Source organism: Galeopterus variegatus, unplaced genomic scaffold (assembly GCF_000696425.1).
Source record: "Galeopterus variegatus unplaced genomic scaffold, G_variegatus-3.0.2 Scaffold653, whole genome shotgun sequence".
Classification (NCBI taxonomy): domain Eukaryota; kingdom Metazoa; phylum Chordata; class Mammalia; order Dermoptera; family Cynocephalidae; genus Galeopterus; species Galeopterus variegatus.
The window spans coordinates 474,381-498,513 of NW_007726764.1; the positions used below are offsets into that span (position 1 = coordinate 474,381).

The following is a 24,133-nucleotide window of genomic DNA, read 5'->3' on the forward strand; positions in this document are numbered from 1 at the left end:
TATATTATATGTATAATTATATGTAAGTATAAAAAATATATTTGGTTTTTATAAAAATTAATATTAAGTATACTATTATATATCATATATATTATATAATAGTATATCATATATATTATATAATAGTATATCATATATACTATATAATAGTATATGTTATATATTATACAGCATATAATATATAATAGTATAATAAACATTAATTTTTATAAAAACCAAATATATTTTTTATACTTATATATAATTATACATATATTTTTTTCTTAGCCTAAGTTTTCTGTTTAGAATTATATATATATATATTTTTTTCCTTTTTGTCTTTTTTCGTGACCGGCAACGGATCGCAACCCTCAGTGTCGCGCCCGCACCGGACCGGGACCGGCCACGGATCGCAACCCTCGGTGTTTGCCCCCGCACCTTGCCCAGCCAGTGAGCGGCCAGTCTGTATGTGGGATCCGAACCCTTGTCGGGAGCGCCGCTGCGCTTCCCAAGCGGCGCACTGTAGCAGTGCGCCACCGGGCCGGCCCTTAGAATTATATTTTTGCATGAAGTAATATTTAATCTTCTACAGTATGGTAATCAATCATGTCACCTAATTGAGGAATGTGAAAACCCTATAATCTTCTAAAATTTAGAGAATCAGGGTAATTTAAGAAAGAACCAAGAAGTCAATAAATAAGTTAAATGATCCCTTTTATTTTTACATATAATAAAAAATAATTTTATAGAAAAGAATGGATTCGTAATTGATTTTCAATGTTACATAAAATATTTGATGACTACTTTGGATATAATTCAAAAGCATACTTTCAATCATCTTTTTTTTTATTCATTAGAACAAACTTGAATGAGAATGTCATTTGCTAAAAGCGAACGATGATGTAAATAAAAGAACATAGCTTTACAAATAAACAGGATGAATCAGCAACCCTGACAATCTCAACTGGCTTCGATTTATTCCTGGTATTATTTTTTTAAAGTAGTTTTTTCTTATAATTTCAAATACTTCACTTTATTATTCTATATACTATGCTCTCACTTTATTATTTTAACAGTTTAAGTGAACTATACTACCTATACTACTGCCTTTTTAAACAAAGCTTTTAGTAAAATACACACACAAACGCACACACAAAACAGGTAAAACACATAAAACCACACCAACCTAAAATTACATACACAATGCTAGCCCATTAATATTTTTGCATGTTTAAAAAAACACTACCTTTCCCACAAACAAAAAAGATCAACTCCTGGACAGTCAAAAAACCATCCACCTTGAAATTAAACAAAAGTAGCAGGGCCCAAAGAAATGTAACCTTGATGAATTCAAATTCAGAATTACCAGACTTGTAGCTATTTACTTGTTTTAAACAAACAAAAAATAAAGCAAAAGACAGAATTCAAGCACCTTTTTTTTTTTTGAGATCACTAGCCTTATGATTTATATTTTATTTTATATTCCTGATGACTAATGAAGTGCAAAACACCTATTAGCAACTCAACATGTATGTTCACTCATGACTGGGTTATTGAATCTAATTTTGGGTATACACAACATAAAACTGAAATATGAAAAAAAAATCACGTTTTTCTTTTATTACTACAAGTAGTGTGAAAAATCAAGGTCTTCAGTATATTAAAAAATAGAAGGCCTGCATTTTCTACACATTCTATACATTACAGAGTAGAAAACAGACATACATTCTGGCTGTAAAACTATAGTAAAATTTAAGTAGCCAGAAACCAAAGAGAAAGTATGCCAAAATGCATGCTCATGTCTGCACACATCCACAAATGAAAAGACAAAAATCATATTTACATGTTCATTCTTTAAGTTTATATTCAAATATCTGTGTCTCCCCATTTTTAACACAAATGGATGCTGGAAACTCTACTCTTCTTTGTGGCAACCTGATGAAATTTTGATGGAACAGAAATTTCTATTTACTGAGAAATGAAGAAAAAACTTACTTGTAAAACAGTTTTTTGGTTTTGTTTTTAAAAATCTGAATCCTGAATGGGTATCTACTTTTTAGTTTAAATGACAGGGTAAATATAAACCTTGCCCAAAGACGATAATGAAAACCAATAGATCTTAAAATACTTAATATTATCTTGCTTGGTCATCTATATAATCCATGTTACATTCATTCTAAATCAGGTATTAAAGCTTGTCATGGAAAATGCCCAAATCAACAGTTGTTTATACACTTCAACAAAGTACATGGAAACCTAGGCCCTAAAGATAGCCTATGATCTTTCATGACTACTGCTAATTTCTTCCTAAAGATCTTTAAGCTAGTTGTCATCTTTTAAGGCTATGCTGCTTTCCAAAAATAAATAAATTTACAATAATATTCATGGGAATTTTAAAACTATACTAGGTTAATTCTTACAAATCTATGCTCTTTAAGGAAGATATATTAAAAATACATCTTTTATGGTAAAAATGAACCTTATCTTTCTATAAAAATTTCAGATTGACTTTGCAATGAGCACTGACATCTGACATTATAGACATCATAAATATATAATTTAATCCTCATAAATATAATTATGCTCACTTTGCTGTTAATGAAATGATGCTTTCAGCCAAGTAATTAATCAAGAGCCAGATGGCTAGCTAGCTCTGGTGGTCTCCAAAATCCACACTTCCTGGTCACAGCATAATCTCATACAGAGAATCATATCCATTTCAAATAGAAGAGATTTAAAAGAATTAACAGGAAAATAGAAGTGTGCTCTGATGTGGAATGCCAAAGTTGAGACAATAAATACATTAAAAATATTTTTTAAAGGCAGTGTTAGTAATATATAAACATAGTAATATAAAATAAATATAGTAACATATAAATATAGCAGGGCTAACTATGACAAGAGAAAGAATTTGGCAGATACTAAAAATGTTCTTAAATTATAATTGAAGCAAAAACAAATACTCTATGGACTAATAGGTAAAACTGCGACGTAGGGTAAAGAAAGTATATTCCAGCAAATTCTTCATAATATTAGTTTTTAATTAAAAACTTTATTAAACTTAATTCAAATGATTTCAAGTACACTTTATTACCTTTATAACAACATTCTTATTTCTGGAAATAAAAATTTTATATCTCAGTAATATATCAGTGTAGAATTGTTCAAGTCTTGAATTTGTAAAAACAATTCATATAAACTTGTGTATCATAACTACTGATCTTAATATATAGATTATAATTGTAGAATATTTACACATACATGAAGTTTCAAAAATGTAATTAATCTAGAAAAGTCACTGCCTATTTTACATACTTTTAATGAAAGATACTTTGCTATTTCCATCTGAAGTCTTAAGCTCCTACATAATTCCAGGAATAGAAATTCATAAAATAAACTTTATGTAAAATAATTGTTTAAATAAATATACTATTAATTCAAGTTTTTTAAAGGTAAAAACAAACAAAAAAACCTTTCTATTTTATGAATGTTTAAGCTCTGTTCTTTACTAAGAAAGGTAATACATACATAAAATTTATTTTTATGCTCGAAATGATCATGGCAGGGTGCTACCTCAATAGCTATTTGCTGCTAACGTAAAAGAACTATTTTAGTGTCTAAATTAGACAAATATAAATAGCTAAAAATATAATCTAGTCATAGTAGAATTATTAAACATCTTCTAAAATTAAAAAAAAAAAGACTTCAATTCCTCTCAACAGTTTCTGCATTCAGAGGTTTTAAGATTAAATCTAACTGGCATGTTTTTACTATGAGAAGGGAAATAAAAGACAAAAACAAATACACCAGACCACATATATTAACTGGTGACTCTGGTCAAAATACAGTCTATATATAATGTTAAAAATCTCTCCAAAGAATGTCTTTAAATATATGTTATACCTGTAAATGAATTTTTTTTTATAGTAAACATGGGAGCCACCTGCAACTGGTAGAAACACAGGTAATATTTTATCTTCTACAAAAAAATTACTTTTGATAAATTTAATTAAAAGATAATCTTATAAAATAAAAACCACATTAGAGGGAGATATTTCTTTTCACTTTTTGCCTGGGGATATACATTTTTAAATAGAAGAGAACACACTATACTGTAATTCTGGATTTTCATAGTATCTTTGATATTTCACTATTACACTACAATGTAATGTTATTACACATAGTGCACATTTCGTTATGAATTACTAAAATAAGAGTGTGAATATTTTAAATCTTCTTGATTCATACTGGCAAACTTGTTTTTGTACTTATACTCTGACTACTTAAAGAGAATCCTTTTATAAGAACAGATATCATTTAATTTTGCCCAGTGTGACTGAGATAGGGGGAAGTGAGTGGAGTTTTTTATGATTTTAATTTACATATCTAATTACTGGTGAATTTGAACACTTAAAATGTTTATCCTTTACTTAATTCCTTTATTTTTTATTGTTCAGTTGTGTCATTTGCCCATTTTTCTAGTTGTCTTAGAAAATTTCTCACCAAGTTATGAGCTTAATACGTTAAGAACATCCTTTATTACTTGTAGCAAGTATGTTTTTTCCCCATTTATTTGCCTTTTTTAATATGCCTGACAATTACTTTCGATTTAAAGTTCTAAAGAGAAATTTTCAAGGGTGATCCAAATTTCTCAACAGTTATTCCCTGAATAATCTACCCTTTCACCAACAGTCTAGAATGTTTTCTGATCACATAAAATCCTTTTATATAAAAAGGTCTGTCTCTGGGTTGTCTGACTGATTCCATTGATCTATAGGTGTATTCCTAGGTCAGTATTATACTGTCTAAATTTTTGTATCTTTGTAATAGATTGTGATATTTAATAGGACTAATACTTCCTCATTATATTTTTTCTCTAAAATTATTTTAGCTACTGTCATCTATTTATAATCCAGATGTATATTAGAATCATTTTGTCGAGTTCCTCCCCAAAATATGACTTTTAAGGGAAAACTAATTAAGCTTACAAATTCAATTATTGGTATTATTTTAAAGATTATTTCACAATAGCTTTAGTCTTTTTAATTTATTCATTGGGATAATCAGATGCCATTTATGAACTGGACAGTTAATGCAAATATTTAACTATTCAAACTGTTAACCTACTACATAAACCACAATTACATATTCAAGAAATAAAAGGATAATCATCTCTGGATCAAAGTTCTTCCCATAATTTGATTGGGCTAATTACAAGTAACAAAGGCTTTCTTTTTACCTTTTTCAGTACAATAAACATGTCAATTTTCAAGGTAGTACATCCATAGTAAGATGTTATAGTGAAGGCCAAGTGAGTTTCAAAACCTCTTTCTTACAGCAATATGGCACACACTTTTACATAACTTCTATAAATTCTAAGATTCTGAATTTTATTTATTACAGGGCAAGAGAATTGTTTCTCTAAACTTAAGAAAATTGATTACCTTTTCATAAACATAAAAATCCGTGTATGCTTTCCAGTTAGAATCGCTGATACACATTAAAAAAAAAATACTTTATTATAGGTGGTTACATATCTAGTTCTAAAATGACATCTGAAGTTTATATTCTTCCTACAAATTGAGTTCTAAAAATTTCTATATATATATTAATAATTAGTGTTTAGAATGTAAAATTCTGAAAGTGGTTTACTTCTTTTAGTGTTACAGTATATTAAGTCAAGAAGTTTTATAACTGTGCTTTCTTTCTTATGAAGTTATTCATGGAAAAACTGTCTAGTAATTTAAAAGAAAACCGATTTTAATGCATTAAGACTTTTATCCTAAATTTTAGATACAAGAGATTTTTTGCAACCACAATAGGGCGATCAATTAAACAAAGACTTTTTAAGATTCAGTGCTTACTTTCTGTTGTTGATGTTGTTATAATTATTTGATAGAGCTGAAGGAGAGATCTTTGGTAAAGCTGAAAAATTGGATGCACCTGGGGACCTTTAAAAATATGAAAATGTTAAATTAGATAAAAAATGAAAAATTTTGAAATTAATCATGAAATAAAGAAAAGAACTAACAGATGACAATGTTTGTATTAAATGAATGCTGGAAAACAGATTTATGAGCAAAATCATTATATATCCTTTGATTTTCAGTTTCCAATGTATTTTTCTTTATAAAATATAATGATACAAAAGGGAACTATTTTAAAATAAAATTTATCAAATATGCAACTTGCTATTATTCCCATAAACCTACGAACCCATATACCCATTTCTGAGTTCAAGTAACCATTACTAAAATTTTACAATCAATTTCCAAAAATCAACAAATTAAAACATTGCACTCTATTTCTCAGTAGGCACCCTGGCATTCTAACTATACACAACACTTACACAGAGATCAGAGAATATTACCAATATTTAAAAATTTAAGGAAATAAGGAGAGAATAACATAAGAGAATTCCAAACATAATTCCCAAAAGTAGTATTAGGCCAAAGTTCTCTCTGGAAAAAATGAAAAGAGATAAATCTGTCTATGTAATATACATCTCACTAATTCAGAATCTTTTTGGAGAAATCCCAATTAGTACTGACATTTAATCAACAAATATGTTTTAGAGGCATGATTACAATCAACAAATCTATTATAAAGAAGTGATTAAAGTTCTTAAAGGTCTCTGAAAGATTTAATTTCTCTTATAATTTTGTAAGTAATTTAAATTTACTATGCAACATGTAAATTGATTAGTCTACATCTTGGCTATTAAAAGGTAAGTTGTAGTCCAGCAACTCAGTCACTGTAAAGTCTAAATTAGTGAGGCCTGAAGTGACTAGTTTTTAAAAATTACTTTATTTCTTCTACTCAGGTGCTAATGAACAATGAAATGATTAAAGGGAAGGAAAGTATAATTGACAAAAATCTGCTTTTAGATAATTTGGATTTAGCTAAATATATATATTAACAATGCATTAAACAGAACAAATGGTGGGTAATAAAATTTCTTAAATATAAAAAAATTGAATTAAACTTTTGAGTTTTACACATTATGAAATCTTAGTAAAATCTTTCATCCTTTTGAGGAGATTCTTTTTGAAGATGAATGCTGTATATAAAGATTACATTAAGTAGGAATTCTATTTAGGTGCCTTTCAGACAAAAGTCCCTTTAACAAGATTTCATTTTCTGTACTATGCTCAAAACACAAAATATAATCCACCAAGTTTTAATATAAAATAATGCAGAGACTGCATTTAAAAAGTAACTTTAATAATCCTAATATACTCAGGAACTCATTTTAAAATATCAAAAGAAAGACAGAAATATCCTGGCATTTTTGACTCTGAATTAAATTGATTAGAGACTGAGTTATAATGAATTAAAGAGGTTAATTTTTTAAAATGTGATTCATTATAACTTAAAACCAAAATGTTACCTTTAATCTTACTTATTATAAAAATTATGGAAATATTCATTACTTCATCCAAAAAAGTGGCTAAGGCACATATATATGAGGGTACTAAAAAAAGTTTGTGGAAAAACAGAACAGAAATATAATATGAATCTTTCCATGCCCTTATATGTGTGTATATATATGTATATAAAACACACACACACACATTTTTTTTTCTTTTTTTGCCCATCTGTGGCCTTTTTTTAACTATTCATTAGCAACTCCACCTAAAAAGGAAGAAGAGATTGAAATATCATGGAATTAACTTGTATTTTCATAGTAGTTTGTATGGAATTCAATCAAACACTCAAGTCATTTATTAAATAATTACTATATGCCTCGCCCTTGGTACATACTGGGAATACAAAGACAGACACAGTTCCACACCTCAAACAGCTCACTATCTAATAGGGAAAAATAACACATAAGCAAAATAACTACATAACAATATAAGTTTTATGACAAATTTTAATATAAAATTTTGTGGGCAGTGACATGAGGTGATTTTAAAAGACATACAGTTAGAGGTATAGGTGGGAACTAGAAGTGACAGTATTCCAGGTAGAAAGAATAGCATATGCAAATGTATGGGAATGTAGAAAGCACAATATGTTTAGGGAATTACCAGTAAATTCAGTTTGGCTGAAAAAGTAGGAAGTATGCAGTGATAGGAACAGAAGTTAGTAAGGTGGGCATGATAATAAAGGGATTTTATGTTCTATGACGGAATTTGGATTTTATCCAATTGTGCTAGGGCATGTTAAAAGACTTTAATATAGTATCAACAAAATCAGATTTGTATCCTAGAAAGATAACTTGAAGAAGAGAAAGAGGCTGAACACTGTGGGATCAGTTAGAGGACTATAACAATAACACAGGTGAGAATTAATAAGGGATGGAGTTAAGAAAGTGGAGTGGGCATGAGCAACATGTCTTAGATGTTTAGGAAGCTGTTCTCAAAGTATAGTCCATGGACCCTAGGGTTCTCCAAGAACCCTTCAAGGTGTCTGTCTGTGAGGTCAAAACTATTTTCATAGTAATATCAAGGTGTTATATAAATGTTATTTGAACTCTTTCATAGGGTGGACATTTGCACTGATAGCGCAGTAACGGTGGGTAATGCTTCTGGCACCTTAGCATGAATCAAAGCAGTAGCACTAAACTAAACTAGCATTGTTGTATTCTTCACCATCCAGAGTAGATAACAAAGTTTCAATTAAGAATATCCACATTAAAAATATATAAATTATTGATTTTATTCTTGACCATTAATTTCACTTCTTTTTAATATTGTCTGACAAACTGGGAACTCTGCATAAAGCACATCTGCTACATACTGAAGAACCATGGCTGTCATGGGGAAAAACTTGTGTAATTATTTGAATTGCAAGTGGAACTAGTCACCCTTTTCATACCACTCTTTTCACTATTTTACATAAAAGAACAAACACCTATGGTTATTCAGACTTGGCTATATAACAGACACTTTCTCAAAAACAAATGAAAGGAGTCTGCCACTTCAAGGAAAATAACTGAAAGTATTTGTTGCCGATGATAAAATTTAAGCTTTCAAGTAAAACTATAATTTTGGAAAACTTCACTCTACCACCGTGAGATTGATAGCTTTCCAATACTAAGACTTTTCTCATAAGACTGGTGATGTTTTAACAAATGTGATTTAAAAAATATATAGTATAATAAAATGTGTCAACATTTGGAAGATCTTCCTAACTCAGTGAATCAATATTTTCCAAATGACCAAAATGCATGAAGTTACATGAAAAATTTTAATGTAATAGTATAAAAAGTTCATTAATATGGTTTCAGATTCCACACTGCAATTAACCATAAAGATTTAACCCATCACTGGTCAGGTTTTGATATAGTATCAATTATCTGAAAATACTCCTCCCTTTTTCAACTACATATCATGTGGGGCTAAATTTTCTTCATATACTTCAACCCAAACAGTATATCAAAATAAGTTAAATACAGAAACACGTATAAAGATAAGTGCTGTCTTCTATTCAGTCAGATATTAAAGAAATTTGCAAAAATGTAAAACAAGGCTACTCTGCTCAGTAAATTTTTTTGTTTTGGAAAATAGTTATTTTTCATAAAAATGCTATTTATGTCAAAATATACTGGTTTAGTGTTGTTATTTATAAATAAATATCTTAAAAGTTTGTTTTAACTTCTAATATAATAAACATTAATAGACATAATCCACATAAACAGAAATTCTCTGGGTCTCTAATCATTTTTAAGAATGTAAAGGGGCATTGAGATCAAAATGTTTGAAAACTTGAGGTTTAGGAGGTAAAATCTGCAAGAATTGCTGACTAATTAGATGAGAGAAGGGATGTCGAAGGAGAAACACAGGTTGGCTCTGAAATAGTACCTGAAATAGGGAAGAGAGAAAGACGGATACAGTTCAGGTGGAGGGCATGGGTGGGATAAAAAGATTTTGTTCAACCTGACATGGTTAGTCCTACATGACATTTACAAAAAATCTGGAATTTAAAAGAGTTATAGGCTAGAAATATAAAATATGTATTTCTATCACTCTGAGCTAGGGGAGAGGATTAGCAAAGAATCTATCACCTGATTCTGAGCATCTACTATGATATGAAAGACGAGGTCTTCAGACAGAAATCTGCAGAATACCAATGCATTTAACATACAAGCAGAGGTCCCGTGTATAGCCAGTTAAACTGTGCACTGCGCCATGCCAGGGAGGGCCAACTACAATGTGGTTGATGACCGCTAACCAGTTAGCTCAGTTAGGTAGAGCACAGCCTTATAACCCCAAGGTCATTGGTTTGGATCCCCATACCAGCCAGTCACAAAAAAAAAGAAAAAAAAAAGAAAAAAGAAAAAAAGGTAGTATTATGGATTCAAATTCAGAGAATTTCTTTTAAGAGATAGTTACCAAAAAGAAATATTAAGAGGTTAAATAAACTAGGTTAAAAAAAAAAAGAAAAAGAAAAGACAAAGACTGTTAAACCCTAAATGGTGGTAAGGAACAGTAAGTATAGCCTTTTTAAAGAAGTTGGATGTCAAAGAAAGAAAAGCTAAAGAATGGTGTTTGGAGGAAGTTTACGTTTTTTGTTTTTAAATATGGGATATATTTGTTTATGTTCATAGGCTGAAGGGGAAGATGACACTGGAAAAGAAACAAAAAATGAACTGGTGTCTACTACATGTGTGGCAGTATGCTAGGCATTTATATGTAAAAGACAGCAAGGTCAAGGAAGCATTGAGATAAATACTATAGGTAGAGAGATTGTCCTTAAATAGCAAGGTCAGAGAGAGAAAGATGGATGAAGTATGAACATTTTTTAAAATGCTTTTACACATATTACTGATGAATAATAGCAGTTCATTTATTTATTCTGATTCCAATTTCTGACCTAGATTACACATAGCCCAATCTAGCTAACATTTGTGGAGTCAGGTTGACTAGACGGTCGGTAGATGATAACCAGAGCCCTTTAAGTTCTCTTTCTGAGATGTAATGTGGAAATTACACTGTTCATTAGCAACTCTGCTCTCGTGGCTTTCTAGAGAGAGGACAGAAGAAATGCTTAGAATATTATACATAGAACTGGATATCAAGCCACTTACCTAATATTAAACTAATTTTGGCCAGTTTGGGCTAGGTGTAATACAAGGCAGTGATGTATCTCTTATAAACAAGACAGAAAAAACACATCAATTTAGCTGAAATAGTTTTATAAAGAGAGAAAATTAAACCTTACCCCTGACAATTAAATGTTTGTAGTATCTGAATTCCCCTATGCCCAATATGTTTCAACTAAAAGCATGCAATTCAAGGCTAAGGTGACCTTATGTCAACAGAAAAACACGGCTTGCTCTTGGTAAGTTAACTGAATAGTTAACATACATGAAAATCTAACACCACGTTGAGCAACCAAGATATAGTCAAACCTGAATGCTGACACAGCAAAACAATTATTTAAATATTTTTAGTTATTTTCAAACCTAACATTATAAAATCTAATACTATAAAACAAAAATTATATTATTAACAAAAACAAGACCAACCTTAAATTCTCCATTTCTAACAATCATCCTAAGACAAGTTCTTAGAGAAAAAGAAAATTTTAATTCTCTCAAAAAATTAAACACTTCTACAGTTGTGAGGTACAGATTAGTTCAGTTCAATGAGCATTATTGTTGTGTTTCTCCTGTATGCCAGGCAGGGTGTTAAGTACTTAAAGATACACAGAAGAAAAAGTTTAAGGGAATCTATATATAAATTGCTTCGTTTTTCTTATTTTGACCATTTAATTTTATATACAGTATAGTATTTATACAATAAAACATTCCAGCTTTTAAAAATGAAATTAGTCACTTTTCTTCAGCTGTCATGAATCTCAGCACCAAACTTGCAACCCATTTTTATTTTAAACTTTGTTATAGAAAATTCGAAACATACACAAACCATCAAGTACCCAGTATCAGTCACTCAGCTTCAAAAATCAACACTCTACCATTCTTACTTTATCTATTATCCCCTTAGCCTTCCCTCCTCCCTGTTTTTGCTGGACTAGTTTAAAGCAAATTCCAGACACCCATAATTTCACCTGTAACTACTATATTATGCATCTTTGACAGATAAGTGATATTTTTTGTTTTAATCACCACATACCATTATCAGTCCCAATCTAATACCCAGTTCATATTCAGTTTTTTTCCGAACTGTTTCAAATGTATCTTTTTCCTCCTTGTTGGTTAGTTTGAATCAGAATACAAAAAAAGTCCACACATTTGCAGATCAACTTTAATAACTACAAAGGCCCTTACTGGTCCTATTAGTTAGGTTCAACCCTGATTTCATCTTACTATGACTACATTTATTTTCCATTTGCCCTGATTTCTATATCTATTTATATAGTTAACCTTGATTTATATGTTACTATGAATTGCTCAAATCCTTTTTGGAACAAATAAGGGGAGAGAGAAAGTATCTAATAGTTACTTGTGAATACCTGTGAATATCTAGCATTTATAGAACTCTATACTTAAATTACATTCATTTAAACATGCAATATACTCTCTAAATTTTCTAACATCAATTAAATTTAGACATGGCTTTTAAATACTGAATCTAACACTGGTTAGTCTTGACTGTTTCCATGCTCTGTTTGATAAAACTTACAGACAAGGTATTAGGTTATACATTACCTTCCCACAACAGAAAGTAAGTATAAGTTTTAGATATAGAAAAGATTTGTTTAACCCATCTGCATTTATATCAATCCAAAGGAAAATATGCATACACATTTAAGATCTTAATGAACATTAAAATGAGTAACCTCTGAGTACAGAATTATGGGGTAGTGTATTTCTGTATATGCCTAAGCATTTACAAAAAGGATTTGGAGATTAAACAACTAAAATAACAAGGAAAATAAACCCAGTTTATTGGTAAATAATAGTACACAGGAATGAAGCTCGTATAATATTATTATGAGGCCTTTGTCTTTAGGTGACAAACTCATAGAAAGGGCATATATATTAAAATAACAAACAGGTTTATAATGTAGTTACTCTCCCTCTCCAGGAATCCTGCTTCTCCAACCAAGTCCCACTTTATCTTTCTTCTTTTAGTACACTTCATGATGAGTACTCTATTACCAGCTGTTCCATTTTCTGACTAGAGCATTTACAACCTCTATCTCTTTAAACAATGGTCTCTAATTGTCAAGTACATTAACCCTCTCTGTTGTCTATCTCTCCCAACTTTGCAACATTTAGCATCGCTGACCTTCCCTGTCTTACAGAAGCTCTTTTCTCTTGGCCTCTAACAAAACGGGATCCACATTTTCCTGAACCTTCATGATTATTTTTTCTATTGGATCCTTTTTCCCTCTAACACTACTTTGGGACACCTTTAAGGTTTAGTCTATTATTCTCTACATTTTTGATTAGATAATTCATACATACTTTTATTTCCTACTTGTAGGAATATGACTCCATACCTTTAGTTCTTATTACGTCCCAAGCTTTGGTTCCCTATCTTTAATTGCATCCTAGGCACTTTTGTTTGGCTATTCCATTACCTCAAACTTTAGTGTCAGAAAAAGCCATTCCATGTCTGTTTGTTAATGAGAGCAATAACAAGATAAAATGGGATAAAGTGACAAAGAAAAATTTAAAAGATTCAAAATGTCTTTAAAAATAACAATGAATTGCAGATTTTGGATAATGCCCCTACATTTATGGCTCAAAGGTTGCATTTCAAACAGAAGACTGATACAATTAATTTAAAATATATGAATATGAATAAATGACAAGGAATGAAATAATGGTTCTTGAGTCATCCTCTCAACTCCCATAAGCCAAAAACACTCAGCCTCCTACTTATAGTAGTTGAACAAGATTAAAATTGGTAACAAATTAGTAAACTTTCATAGGAACTTTAAGAGTTTATTTTCTGTGATCTATGATACGATACCACTTACAGTACAAAACAAAACTATTCATAACCAAATCTACTATTTCAAATAAGCAGAGATTATCATGCTTACAAATATTTAACAAGTGTCAGTATAGCTTATTAATTATTAAAATAAAATCAACACTATTTGTGGTGCTTCCTAATACATATTTAAGTGATTTTTAACCAAATAGGTTTATACACCATTTCCAAATCCATTTAGCTTTGTAGTTATATATGCAAAATATGTTTAATTACTCTCTAAAAAGTTCTAAAGAAGTGTGAGTGGGCCCAGATGCAGGCAAGAAAGAGCATGCCCAGGGTCCTAAAGCAGGAGCTGAGGGCAGCATCTCCAGGAGCACAACAAAAACACCACTTCCACGAGGGTGGCCCACCACGGACACTGCATGGCCATGGCTGCTGCAAAAACAGTGGATGCCACAGCAGTAGCCATAACTACCACGCAGGCAGCCCACCAGACACCCAGCGACATTGACACAAGGAGAGTCACCAGCGGAGATTAAAAAGGAAACGTCTCTCTCCTCAAAGCCTACTCTAGAATAAAAGAAAAAACAACTGCTCCACCAGATGACCAGACATCACGTAGAAATATGAAAACCCAAGAAAATATGATACCACCAAAAGAATACAGTGATTCTCAACTACCAGACCCCACAGAGCAGAAAATCCCTGAAATGAATGAAAAGGAATTCTGAGCAGCAATCTTAAGGAAATTCACTGAGATAGGAGAAGACTCAGACAACACAATGAAACAAGAAGAAAAATCTAAGATCGAAGGAGGAAATTTACAAAAAGATTAATATCTCAGAAAAGAATGTAGCATTTTAATACAGGTGTTTACAAGTATAAATTTTCCTCTGAGCACTGCATGAGCCCTGCTTCCGAAAAATTTTAATATGTTGCTCTTTGACTTACCTCACAGTACTCTCTAATTCCCTGTGGTATTTCTTTTTAACCATAGTTTACTTAGAAGAGTGTTGCTTAATGACCACATATTTGTGAATTTTCTAGATTTCTTTCTGTTACTGTGGTCAGAGAACATATTTTCTATGATATCAGTCTTTAAATGTATTAAGATTTGGCGAAAAAGGAATAATTTAAAAAAATTTTTAAAATAAACATAGTAACAAATGAAATTTCTAAAAAACAAACAAGTGTGTGTACAATATCAATATAGATGGTGTAAAAAAAAAAAAAACCCTCTAGAAAAAAAACAGAACATTGCAGAGTCACCTAGATGCTTATTATTTGTCCTAAACAAACAAGTAGTATGCAATGGGTTTATTTATAAAGTGCTTCCTCTCTCCAAGGAGAGTACTCAGGGACAGAGTGCTGTAAAATACTATTATAGCACTAGATTAAGTTTATACTTAGTGTTTCAGTCATCAATTTGGACTTCTGTTAATAAGAACACCACAAATGGCAAAGGGACAATGTATGAGCAATAAGTATTAGCGTGGTTTTCCATTTGACTTTTTTCAGCCACTCATGCCTTATCTGGTTGATGGTAAATTCTTCTCTGGATGTTTTCTAGTCCAGAAAAACTACCCCTTCAAAATCATTGATGACCCCTACATTTTCTTCACCAAATACTAATCACATGTCTTTTGTCAATGTTTTATGAGTAACTGATGAAAATGAATGAAGTCTAATTCTAATGATATCCTCCTAAGACAGAATTTTTACTTATTTCAGAAAAACAGCAAAATTTAGATTTTTTTCTTTGTATGATGTTAATAATTTCAAAGGCATTCTTTGAAATAATTACACCTAAATGAAGCCACACAGAAAAAAATTAATAGTCTAACTTAGTCACAATTTAACAAAGCCATACCTCAGAGGCCATGGCTAAAGAATAAGGTGTTGATATTAAATTTTCTGGTAAAGTAAGTGTTGACCTATTGATGTAGGGTTTCTCCTCTCTTTAGGAACCCCCAGGCTTTTACAGTTATTCTACTTAAAAATCACTTATTAGAAATACAAGATTTAACTAGCCACACACATCTTTAATAGATACTTAGACTATCCACCCAATGCTAGCATCCATAGAAAATAAATGGTCAAATTTAACAGAATAAAAAAAAAATTCAGAAGGGGGGCAAACTTTTTCTAAGTTATCATTAGAAAAGCTCATGTTTTTGAGAGGTTGTAAAAAATCAGATTACTTAAAAACTAGATTAGAAATGCAAGTTCTCACATGTTCTCACTTATTTGTGGGAGCTAAAAATAAATAAATAAATACACAAATAACCTGGGGGTGGGGAAGGAAGAAGACACAACAATTACAATTCCTTGAAGTTGATATGACAAGTGAACAGAAAGGAGGTTGTTGGGAGGGAGGGGGGAAAGGGAGGGAGGTTTCGGTAATGGGCCACAATAATCAACCACATGGTATATTGACAAAATTAAATTAAATTAAAAAAAAAATGCAAGTTCTGAGAAAACTAACTAGCACTTGAGTATTTTAAAAATATAACAGAAATAGAGATGAAAATTTCAAATTATATATGTTGATATCTAGCATAAAAACACAGATAGAAAGGTTTTGAATGAGTATTTTTTAGGTAGTTCTTAGATTTCTTAAATAGACTTTGGGTTGTTTTAGGTGCTAATTACAAGCATATATATAGGAAGGGTCTTCAAAAGCTTATGGTAAGATTAACATCGTTTAATTCCATTTTTCCATGAACTTTTTGAAGTGCCTTTGTATTTTATTTTTTGTAACTACAGAACTAAATGTTTTAAACAAAATTATATTTTACTGTTAACATTTTTGAATATTTAGCATTTCTTCTCAAGTAGCCAAAAATCTATGTTTCAGCTGAGGATACATGGTTTCAATTCTGATCAAAATGGGCCTAATACAATTTTAGGACCTTCAGAGCACTTAAGTTCCTGTTTTCAGTGGTATAAAAAAGTCAGACAAGTATGATACTAAAACACTTTCACATGTGCCTACAGTAGTAGTATTCTTATATTTTCTGCTTCACAGGAAGCACCTAAAGTGCAAATCCTGGTGCTCACCATAAAGATTTATATTCTACTGGTCTGGGGTGGGAAGTCTGAAAGCTGCTGTCTATGGTGGTCCACATAATACATGTCAAGAAACATTACCTACAGAATTTCTCAAAGTGTAGTCCTTAGACCAACAGCACCAGCATCACCTGTGAGCTAATTAGAAAAGAGCTACACTCAGATCTACCAAACAGAAATTCTGGGGATGGGGCCCAGCAAACTGTGTTTTAATAAACTTTATAGGTGATTTTTCTTTCTGTCCCCAAACTACAGCTATATTTTTCCTTGGTTTTTGACACACTAGGTAAGAACTGGTTATGTACTATGCAGTATGAGTGCTGGACAGATCCCAGGTTAGTGATGTTTTATTAGAACTAGCATCTTTATGCCATCTTGAGGGCCAGGGGCTGTCTTCTGACACATATGATGACAATTTTGAGAAGTATAAAACAAGCTGCTCTATATTTTAATATTTTAAAGTTTCTTCTTGAGGAACTAAAATTACATGCCCTCTGCTGGAGTTGAATTTGCCTATGTTACATGTGCTTATAAGGTAATTTCAATGAATACACAGACATTCCACTTTTTTTTTAAAGCAGGCATTCGTCCAGAAAAAAAAGAATCTGTATCCTTGCTTCAACCACACAAATATGAAGAAAAGCAAGTGATACTTACACAAACTTTTCCCCTTTTTTCCCCTCTGATTTTCCTCTACTATAAGTGCTTTATCTGTGTCCTTAAATGATATTATATTTTTATATAACATCTTCTGTTCTGTGTTTTAAATTTATATAAATGGTAGTGAATTATAAATCTCATTCTGTTTTTTTCCCTCTTACCTATTAAATATCTCACCACTAATTCATTTTTTTTATTCACTCTACCAGGGATAGATATTTAGCTAGGCTGCCTCCAACTCCCCACTACCACAAACAATGCAGGTACAAAGATTATATCCTCAAGAACCTGGGTAAAAATTCCTCTGAGTGCTGGGTCAGAGGGAGTAAGCATTTCTGATTTAATTAAATACTGACTAATTTACGAATGGTGACACTAGTTTACAACCCCATCATCAGTACATAAGACTTCAACATTTTATCTAACACTGCATCAGCAGCCTTTTAAATTTTTGTCATTCTGATGGGTGAAAGGTATTCACTTGTGCTTTACTTTCATTTTTTCTGATTACTAGTGAGTTTGTCTATTTCCTCATCTGCCTGTCAGCACTTGGGCCTCCCCCTATGTAAACTACCTATTTATATCTTTTGTCTGTTTCTTAAAGCTATTTTTCTTTGTTTCTGTTAATTTATAGCAGTTCTTTATATATTATAGGTATTATTCCCTTGTAGGTTTCTGGTGTTCCAAAGCTGACATTTGACTTTTAACTTTGTGTATGGTTCCTTTAACAGAAATCCTTAACTCTGATGTAATCAAATACAACAATTTTCCACAGTATGTTCTGTGATCCCTATGATGTAGATATTCTCCAAAATTTCTTTAATTCATTTTAGAGTTTTACATTTTTTATTTGGGTCTTTAATCCTCTGGAGTCAGTCTTTGCATGTAATGTGTAAGGCAGGGATCTAGCTTTCTTTTTCTCCAAATACCTAGTTCTCCTAATAAAATCTACATATCCATCTGCTTTAAGGAACCTCACTGCCTAAGTGCTGCCACATTATCATACATCAAGTTCTAAAATTTACATGAGTCTTTATGAGCTCAATAGTTTATTCCAGTCTATTTGCCTTTACTTTGCTACCATCCATCATACTGTTTTAATTTCTATAGATCTGTAATAATTCTCAATATCTGGTGGGTCTAGTGCTCTTTCTTAGCTTTATCAAGACTGACTTAGCTAATCCTTGACATGTATTGGTCTATGCTAAATTTAATAAGGAGTTTGTCAAATTTCTCCCTCCCCAAAAAGAATTTTGAATAGAAGGCACTGACATGATAGATTCAGAGAAAATAGGCATTATTAGGTTAAGCCATATAGTACATGATAATCTTGTCTTCTGATAGAATTTTTTTCCATAAAGGTTTTATGAATTCTGAATTAGGTCAATTTTTGTTACATTATTTTCTAAGTAGGTTACTAATGGTATATAACAGGGGTCAGAAATCTATGGCGCACCGGCCAAATCCATGCTTTTCACCTGCTTATAAATAAAGTTTTATTGGAACACAGCCATGCCCATTTTTTGCATTGTGTCTAAGGCTGCTTTCATGCTACATCAGCAGAGTTGTAGTTGTGACAGAAACCATATGGTCCACAGAGGTGAAAATAACTATTGGTTTTTATAAATTAATCTTATTTTAGAAAATCTTGCTGAAATTACTCAGTTCTAGTAGTCTGCTGATTGATTTGGATTTTACGTAGTTGACTGTATCATGAAAATAGTGAATTTTATCTCTTTTTTCTTATCTTACAGTCTTATTTGGATTGTGTTCAAAATTTCTCAAAGAAATACAATGTTTCCTATAGACTTTGGGGACACAGACTTTATCAAGTATGGAGAATTCTCGTTCATTCTTGGTTTTCTGAGAGTCTTTTCATACACAGGTGTAATTATCACCAAAAACATTTTTTTGGATTTTGATAAACTATCATTTGCAATTTATGATATTTTGCTGTGTAGTATTTCTTCCATTATATAGTGAATGGATACTTTTTATGCTTTAATATTTGGGATCCCTATTAAACTGGTAGATTCAGTGAAGACTGAGCCTCTTAATTGTACTTCTGTGCATCTCCAGTATACTACCTTCATTTTCCAACATTTTTATTGCATGTGTATGGTGTTAAGTTTTATAAAGAAATTGTGTTTTCTTTTACACAAAGCAAGTACTAAACATGATTGAGTAAATAAAAATGATATTGTACTAACAGAGAACAAAATAATAAAAGAAAATATATAATTAGACTTGTCTTTCAGGTGAAAGTCAGTGATTTAAGCAGAAAAGATTTCACAATGTTTAAAACTCATGGTATTTTTATATTAATCCACAAACAATTTTGTAATTTAAAAAATTATTTAGGGGCCGGCCCGGTGGCGCACTGCTACAGTGCGCCGCTTGGGAGCGTGGTGACGCGCCCGCCGAGGGTTCGGATCCCACATACAGACCGGCGCCTCACTGGCTGAGCGAGGTGCGGGCGCAACACCGAGGGTTGCGATCCGGTTACCGGTCATGAAAAAAGAGGCATGGCTGTGTTCCAATAAAACTTTATTTATAAGCAGGCGAAAAGCATGGATTTGGCCGGTGCGCCATAGATTTCTGACCCCTGTTATATACCATGGCGCGACACTGAGGGTTGCGATCCGTTGCCGGTCACGAAAAAAAGACAAAAAGGAAAAAAAAAAATTACTTAAAGATAAAGTAAGTATGTAACAATCTAAACATGTTAGAAAAAAAGTGGTTCTGATCTAAAGACTAAAAGTGAATATGCACAAAGAAAATATTCCTAACTTCCATATCTTCATCAGTTATGAAATCTACATGATTCAGCCTATAAGCTTTATTAAAAGTTCTACTTTTATACTAAGTTCTACTCTTGCATAAAAGAATAAAAATCACCTCCACAAAATTAACATGTACCTTCTCATGACAAATTCAATTGAGAAAACTTTACACAAGATAAAAAGGATAGAGAACCACTCATTAAAGATGCATTTTAGTTTTGAAGAAAACTATGTAGTAGGTATTTTTTTTATTTGCTAGGTTAGCATTTGCTAAATTATTATTAAGTAAAAATCATTATTTTAAGGATTTCAAAATACAGGTTCACAATCCCTCATCAGAAAATCCAAAATTCCAAAGCTCTGAAAACTTACAAACTTTTTCACAACTCATTAGTCAGCAACCTAACCTGAACTAATATAAGGCTATTTACAGTCCTTATGTATCCCACTTACCGTGAATATTTGCTGAAGGAATATTAATGTGTTTGATTACAAAGTATCCTCTTGGACTCTATAGAAATATTAAGATAATAGGTAGGACATGTACCATATTACTTCTCAAAGATTTAAAAATCTGAATATTGAAACACAATTGGCCTTAAGTATTTTTGATAATGGAATGTGGATCTGATAATTCCAAAAAAACAGTTAAAATGATTCCTGATTCTTCTCTCATTTACTATCAAAAGCAACTCTTACAACTCCTCTCTCTCTCTCTCTCTCTCTCTACTTGTATTTATATGTCCTAACACATATATTCAAATAAACAAAAATACTGCTTTCATATCAGATTCATTTTGGTAAAAAACCATTTAACACATACTTAAAAAAAAATCACAAAAGCTTCAAAACCCCCCAAATGTTTAGTGATTTGACTATGTTAGACAATGTAACTTTCTCATTGAAAACATATTTATACTGTATTTTATTCTAAAAGAGATTTGAATCAGAAGCTTTTAAAATTTTAACATTAATTTCAGTGAAAATTTAGATAACTTTTACACTAAGAATAAAATATTAAAATATAAACAAGGTATGTATTTTTGCAGTGTAGAATTAGGCTTTTTTTTTTTTTTCATTCTGGATTTCATTATCTGAAATCAAAAGCTTCAAAATCATGCAATGAGCCATATGAAGTGGGAGCACTTACTTAGGAGTAGAAGGACCCCTTGGCCATGTTCCATCTTCATTTTTCTGTTCTATCACTAACACCTGCAAATATGACACATAAAAGGGTGTTTTTCCATAACTCTGAAGTTAAAAAAAAAATAGCTTTAGAAGATTAGTTGAATACTCTAAAAAACTAAAGTAATTCTGTGATTATTTAAAGAACACAGTAGACAAGGTAAAGAGGTATGAGGGCACTTTGAAAACTTCATGGAAAGATTCACATTATCTTTTAATTTTGTTTTTCCACAAACTTTTTGGAGTACCCTTATATTTGCATTTTGATTTGAAAGCTGGGCAAGGAAGTCAACAAGACCTCAAATAAAAGAAGTGAACAATGACAGTGAGAAGGAAGGCAGACACACTATGAAGAAAATTAGTTCTATGCTTCAAGTATAATAAAGTTTAAACCAAGTAAATAGAATATAAATTCCTTGAGTTTAGAAAGTATGTTTTCTGTTCATATTTGTAGCTTGTAACATACAACTGTGCAAATAACGGACGATCAATAAATGGTTATAGTTGTTATCAAACATACTGATGTATGACCTTAGCTAACTATTATTATGCAAATATTGAACAGTGGCACAGAAAATTCCAAATTACAGATAAACATAACTTATTTGGGGCTTTGAAATTAGTACGTATTTACAATATCACTATACAAATTACAGAATCTTTTAATTAGATGAATGATAGAGTCACATTTATGAGAATCAGACTGTTGTAGCATGGTTGAGATAGACAAAAATCACCTCTAATAAATGAAAAGTACAGGCTAAGGCAGAGCTATACTTTATTCTAAAACTTCCCCAAATCCTTCCTCACGTCTTCCAGTCTAAAAAGCCTTTCTTCTAGTTTTAACTATAGAAGAGTCTGTGCAAAGAAGAAAAACTTAGCAAAAATAATTAAACTAGCAAAAGATGTGAAATATCAGTAAGAAGTTAATATCTAAATTTCCATGGGAAAACTGTATATAGACAATATGATTCTAAATAAATCCAAGGCATTACAAATTTGAATACATTCTATATATTCAGTTTCATTAACTTTTTTTTAAAGTTACTGTTTTGTGACCTACTCTACATACTCTTCGTAATACATTTTTGTGGACTGTATGTTTCTTGGTCATTTATAAATTGGCACTTGTAACAATGTAAACTAAGTAACCTAGCCCTGTAAAATGTAAGCTTGTTTCAGAATACATGTAAAAAATAATAAAATATTGATTTAAAAAAAATTCATGGAACCTTATTGAAAGATTATGCAAATTAAAATATTACTGTTGTCTATAAAGAATCTAATATTTCATACATTCAGAAAACTCATATGATGTATATAAAACATACAAAGAATAAGTGCATCGTGTACCTTCCATCCTGATTCCTTACTGATCATATTCTTCACCTACCTACCAAAGACAACCACTGTCTCAGTTTCATAATTATCACTCTGATACAGTTGTATATATTTTTAAAGATTTATAAAATAGAATTTAGTGAAAAATTTTTAACTTCTGAAGAAAGTTTTCTTTTACTGCAAGTTATAACTGCGGTGACATTAAATACAGATATATAAACTTTAAAGTTTCAACCAAGTAAACAGAATATAAATTCCCTGAGTTTAAAAAGTATGTTTTCTGTCTGTATTTGTAGCTTGTAACATACAAATATATATATAAAATACAGATATAAATATATATAAATACAGATACATAAACTTTATGGTCATTTGAAGGGCTTATGTCAGTTATAGAACAAGAGGTTTTAGCTACAGAAATTTTCTTCTTTTTTGTTTTTGGCAGCTGGCTGGTAAGGGGATCTGAATCTGTGACCTTGGGGATATAAAGCTGTGCTCTAACAAACTGAGCTAACCAGCCAGCCTAGAAATTTTCAAAGCTATGCATTTAATATCATTGTTTAATCATAGCACCTTAATTCCTAACAATATTTGTACTTAAAATTTTGTGTCTTTTACAACCAGAGATATTAATATTGGAGGATATCAGAAATGTTAAAATTCAATCCTTTGTTCAAATTTATCATTTTCTGAATAAAATTTTGGTTAAAGCTAAAACTTTTAAAACTGAGGATAAAAATATTTTTAGAATGATTTCAAAATTTAATTAACTTAAAAACACACACAAGAGTGAGAGGGAAAGACTACCTATTTTGGGAGGCAAACTTTTCAATCATATATCTTTGTTTCATTATCTAATGAGATACTTTCAATTTTAGTTAAAAAAAAAAAAAAAAAAAAAATTCAGGGGCCGGCCCGGTGGCGCACTGGAGAGTGCACCACTTGGGAGCGTGGCGGCGCTCCCACTGAGGGTTCGGATCCCATGTGGAGACCAGTTCTCGCTCACTGGCTGAGCGTGGTGCGGGCGCAACACCGAGGGTTGCGATCCTGTTGCCGGTCCCCGGTACGGGCACGACACCGAGGGTTGCGATCCCGTTACCGGTCAGTAAAAAAAGACAAAAAGGAAAAAAAAAAAAAAAAAAGTTCAGGATAGTGTTTAGTTCATTTATCAGTCAGAAAAGAAATTTTTATAAATCTGGAAAATTTAATTAGTTTTGAAACATTTCTGTTTCAAAAGATCAAAAGTGCTTAAGGATA

General features: G+C 31.2%; 1 protein-coding gene across 3 annotated transcripts in view; it reads right to left on the reverse strand.

Moving 5' to 3' along the window:
* USP15 (ubiquitin specific peptidase 15) overlaps window positions 1-24,133 on the reverse strand; it is a 132,422-nt gene that overhangs the window by 55,690 nt on the left and 52,599 nt on the right. The window contains exons 6-7 of one of the 3 annotated variants that reach the window (XM_008571000.1): window positions 21,501-21,562; window positions 5,844-5,930 (exon numbers count right to left, since the gene is read on the reverse strand). In XM_008571000.1, coding sequence (XP_008569222.1) covers window positions 5,844-5,930; window positions 21,501-21,562 — 149 coding nt within the window. Of the gene's footprint in view, window positions 1-5,843; window positions 5,931-10,263; window positions 10,951-21,500; window positions 21,563-24,133 lie in introns of those variants that run through there. The other 2 variants (XM_008571002.1, XM_008571001.1) reach the window with 2 other exon arrangements.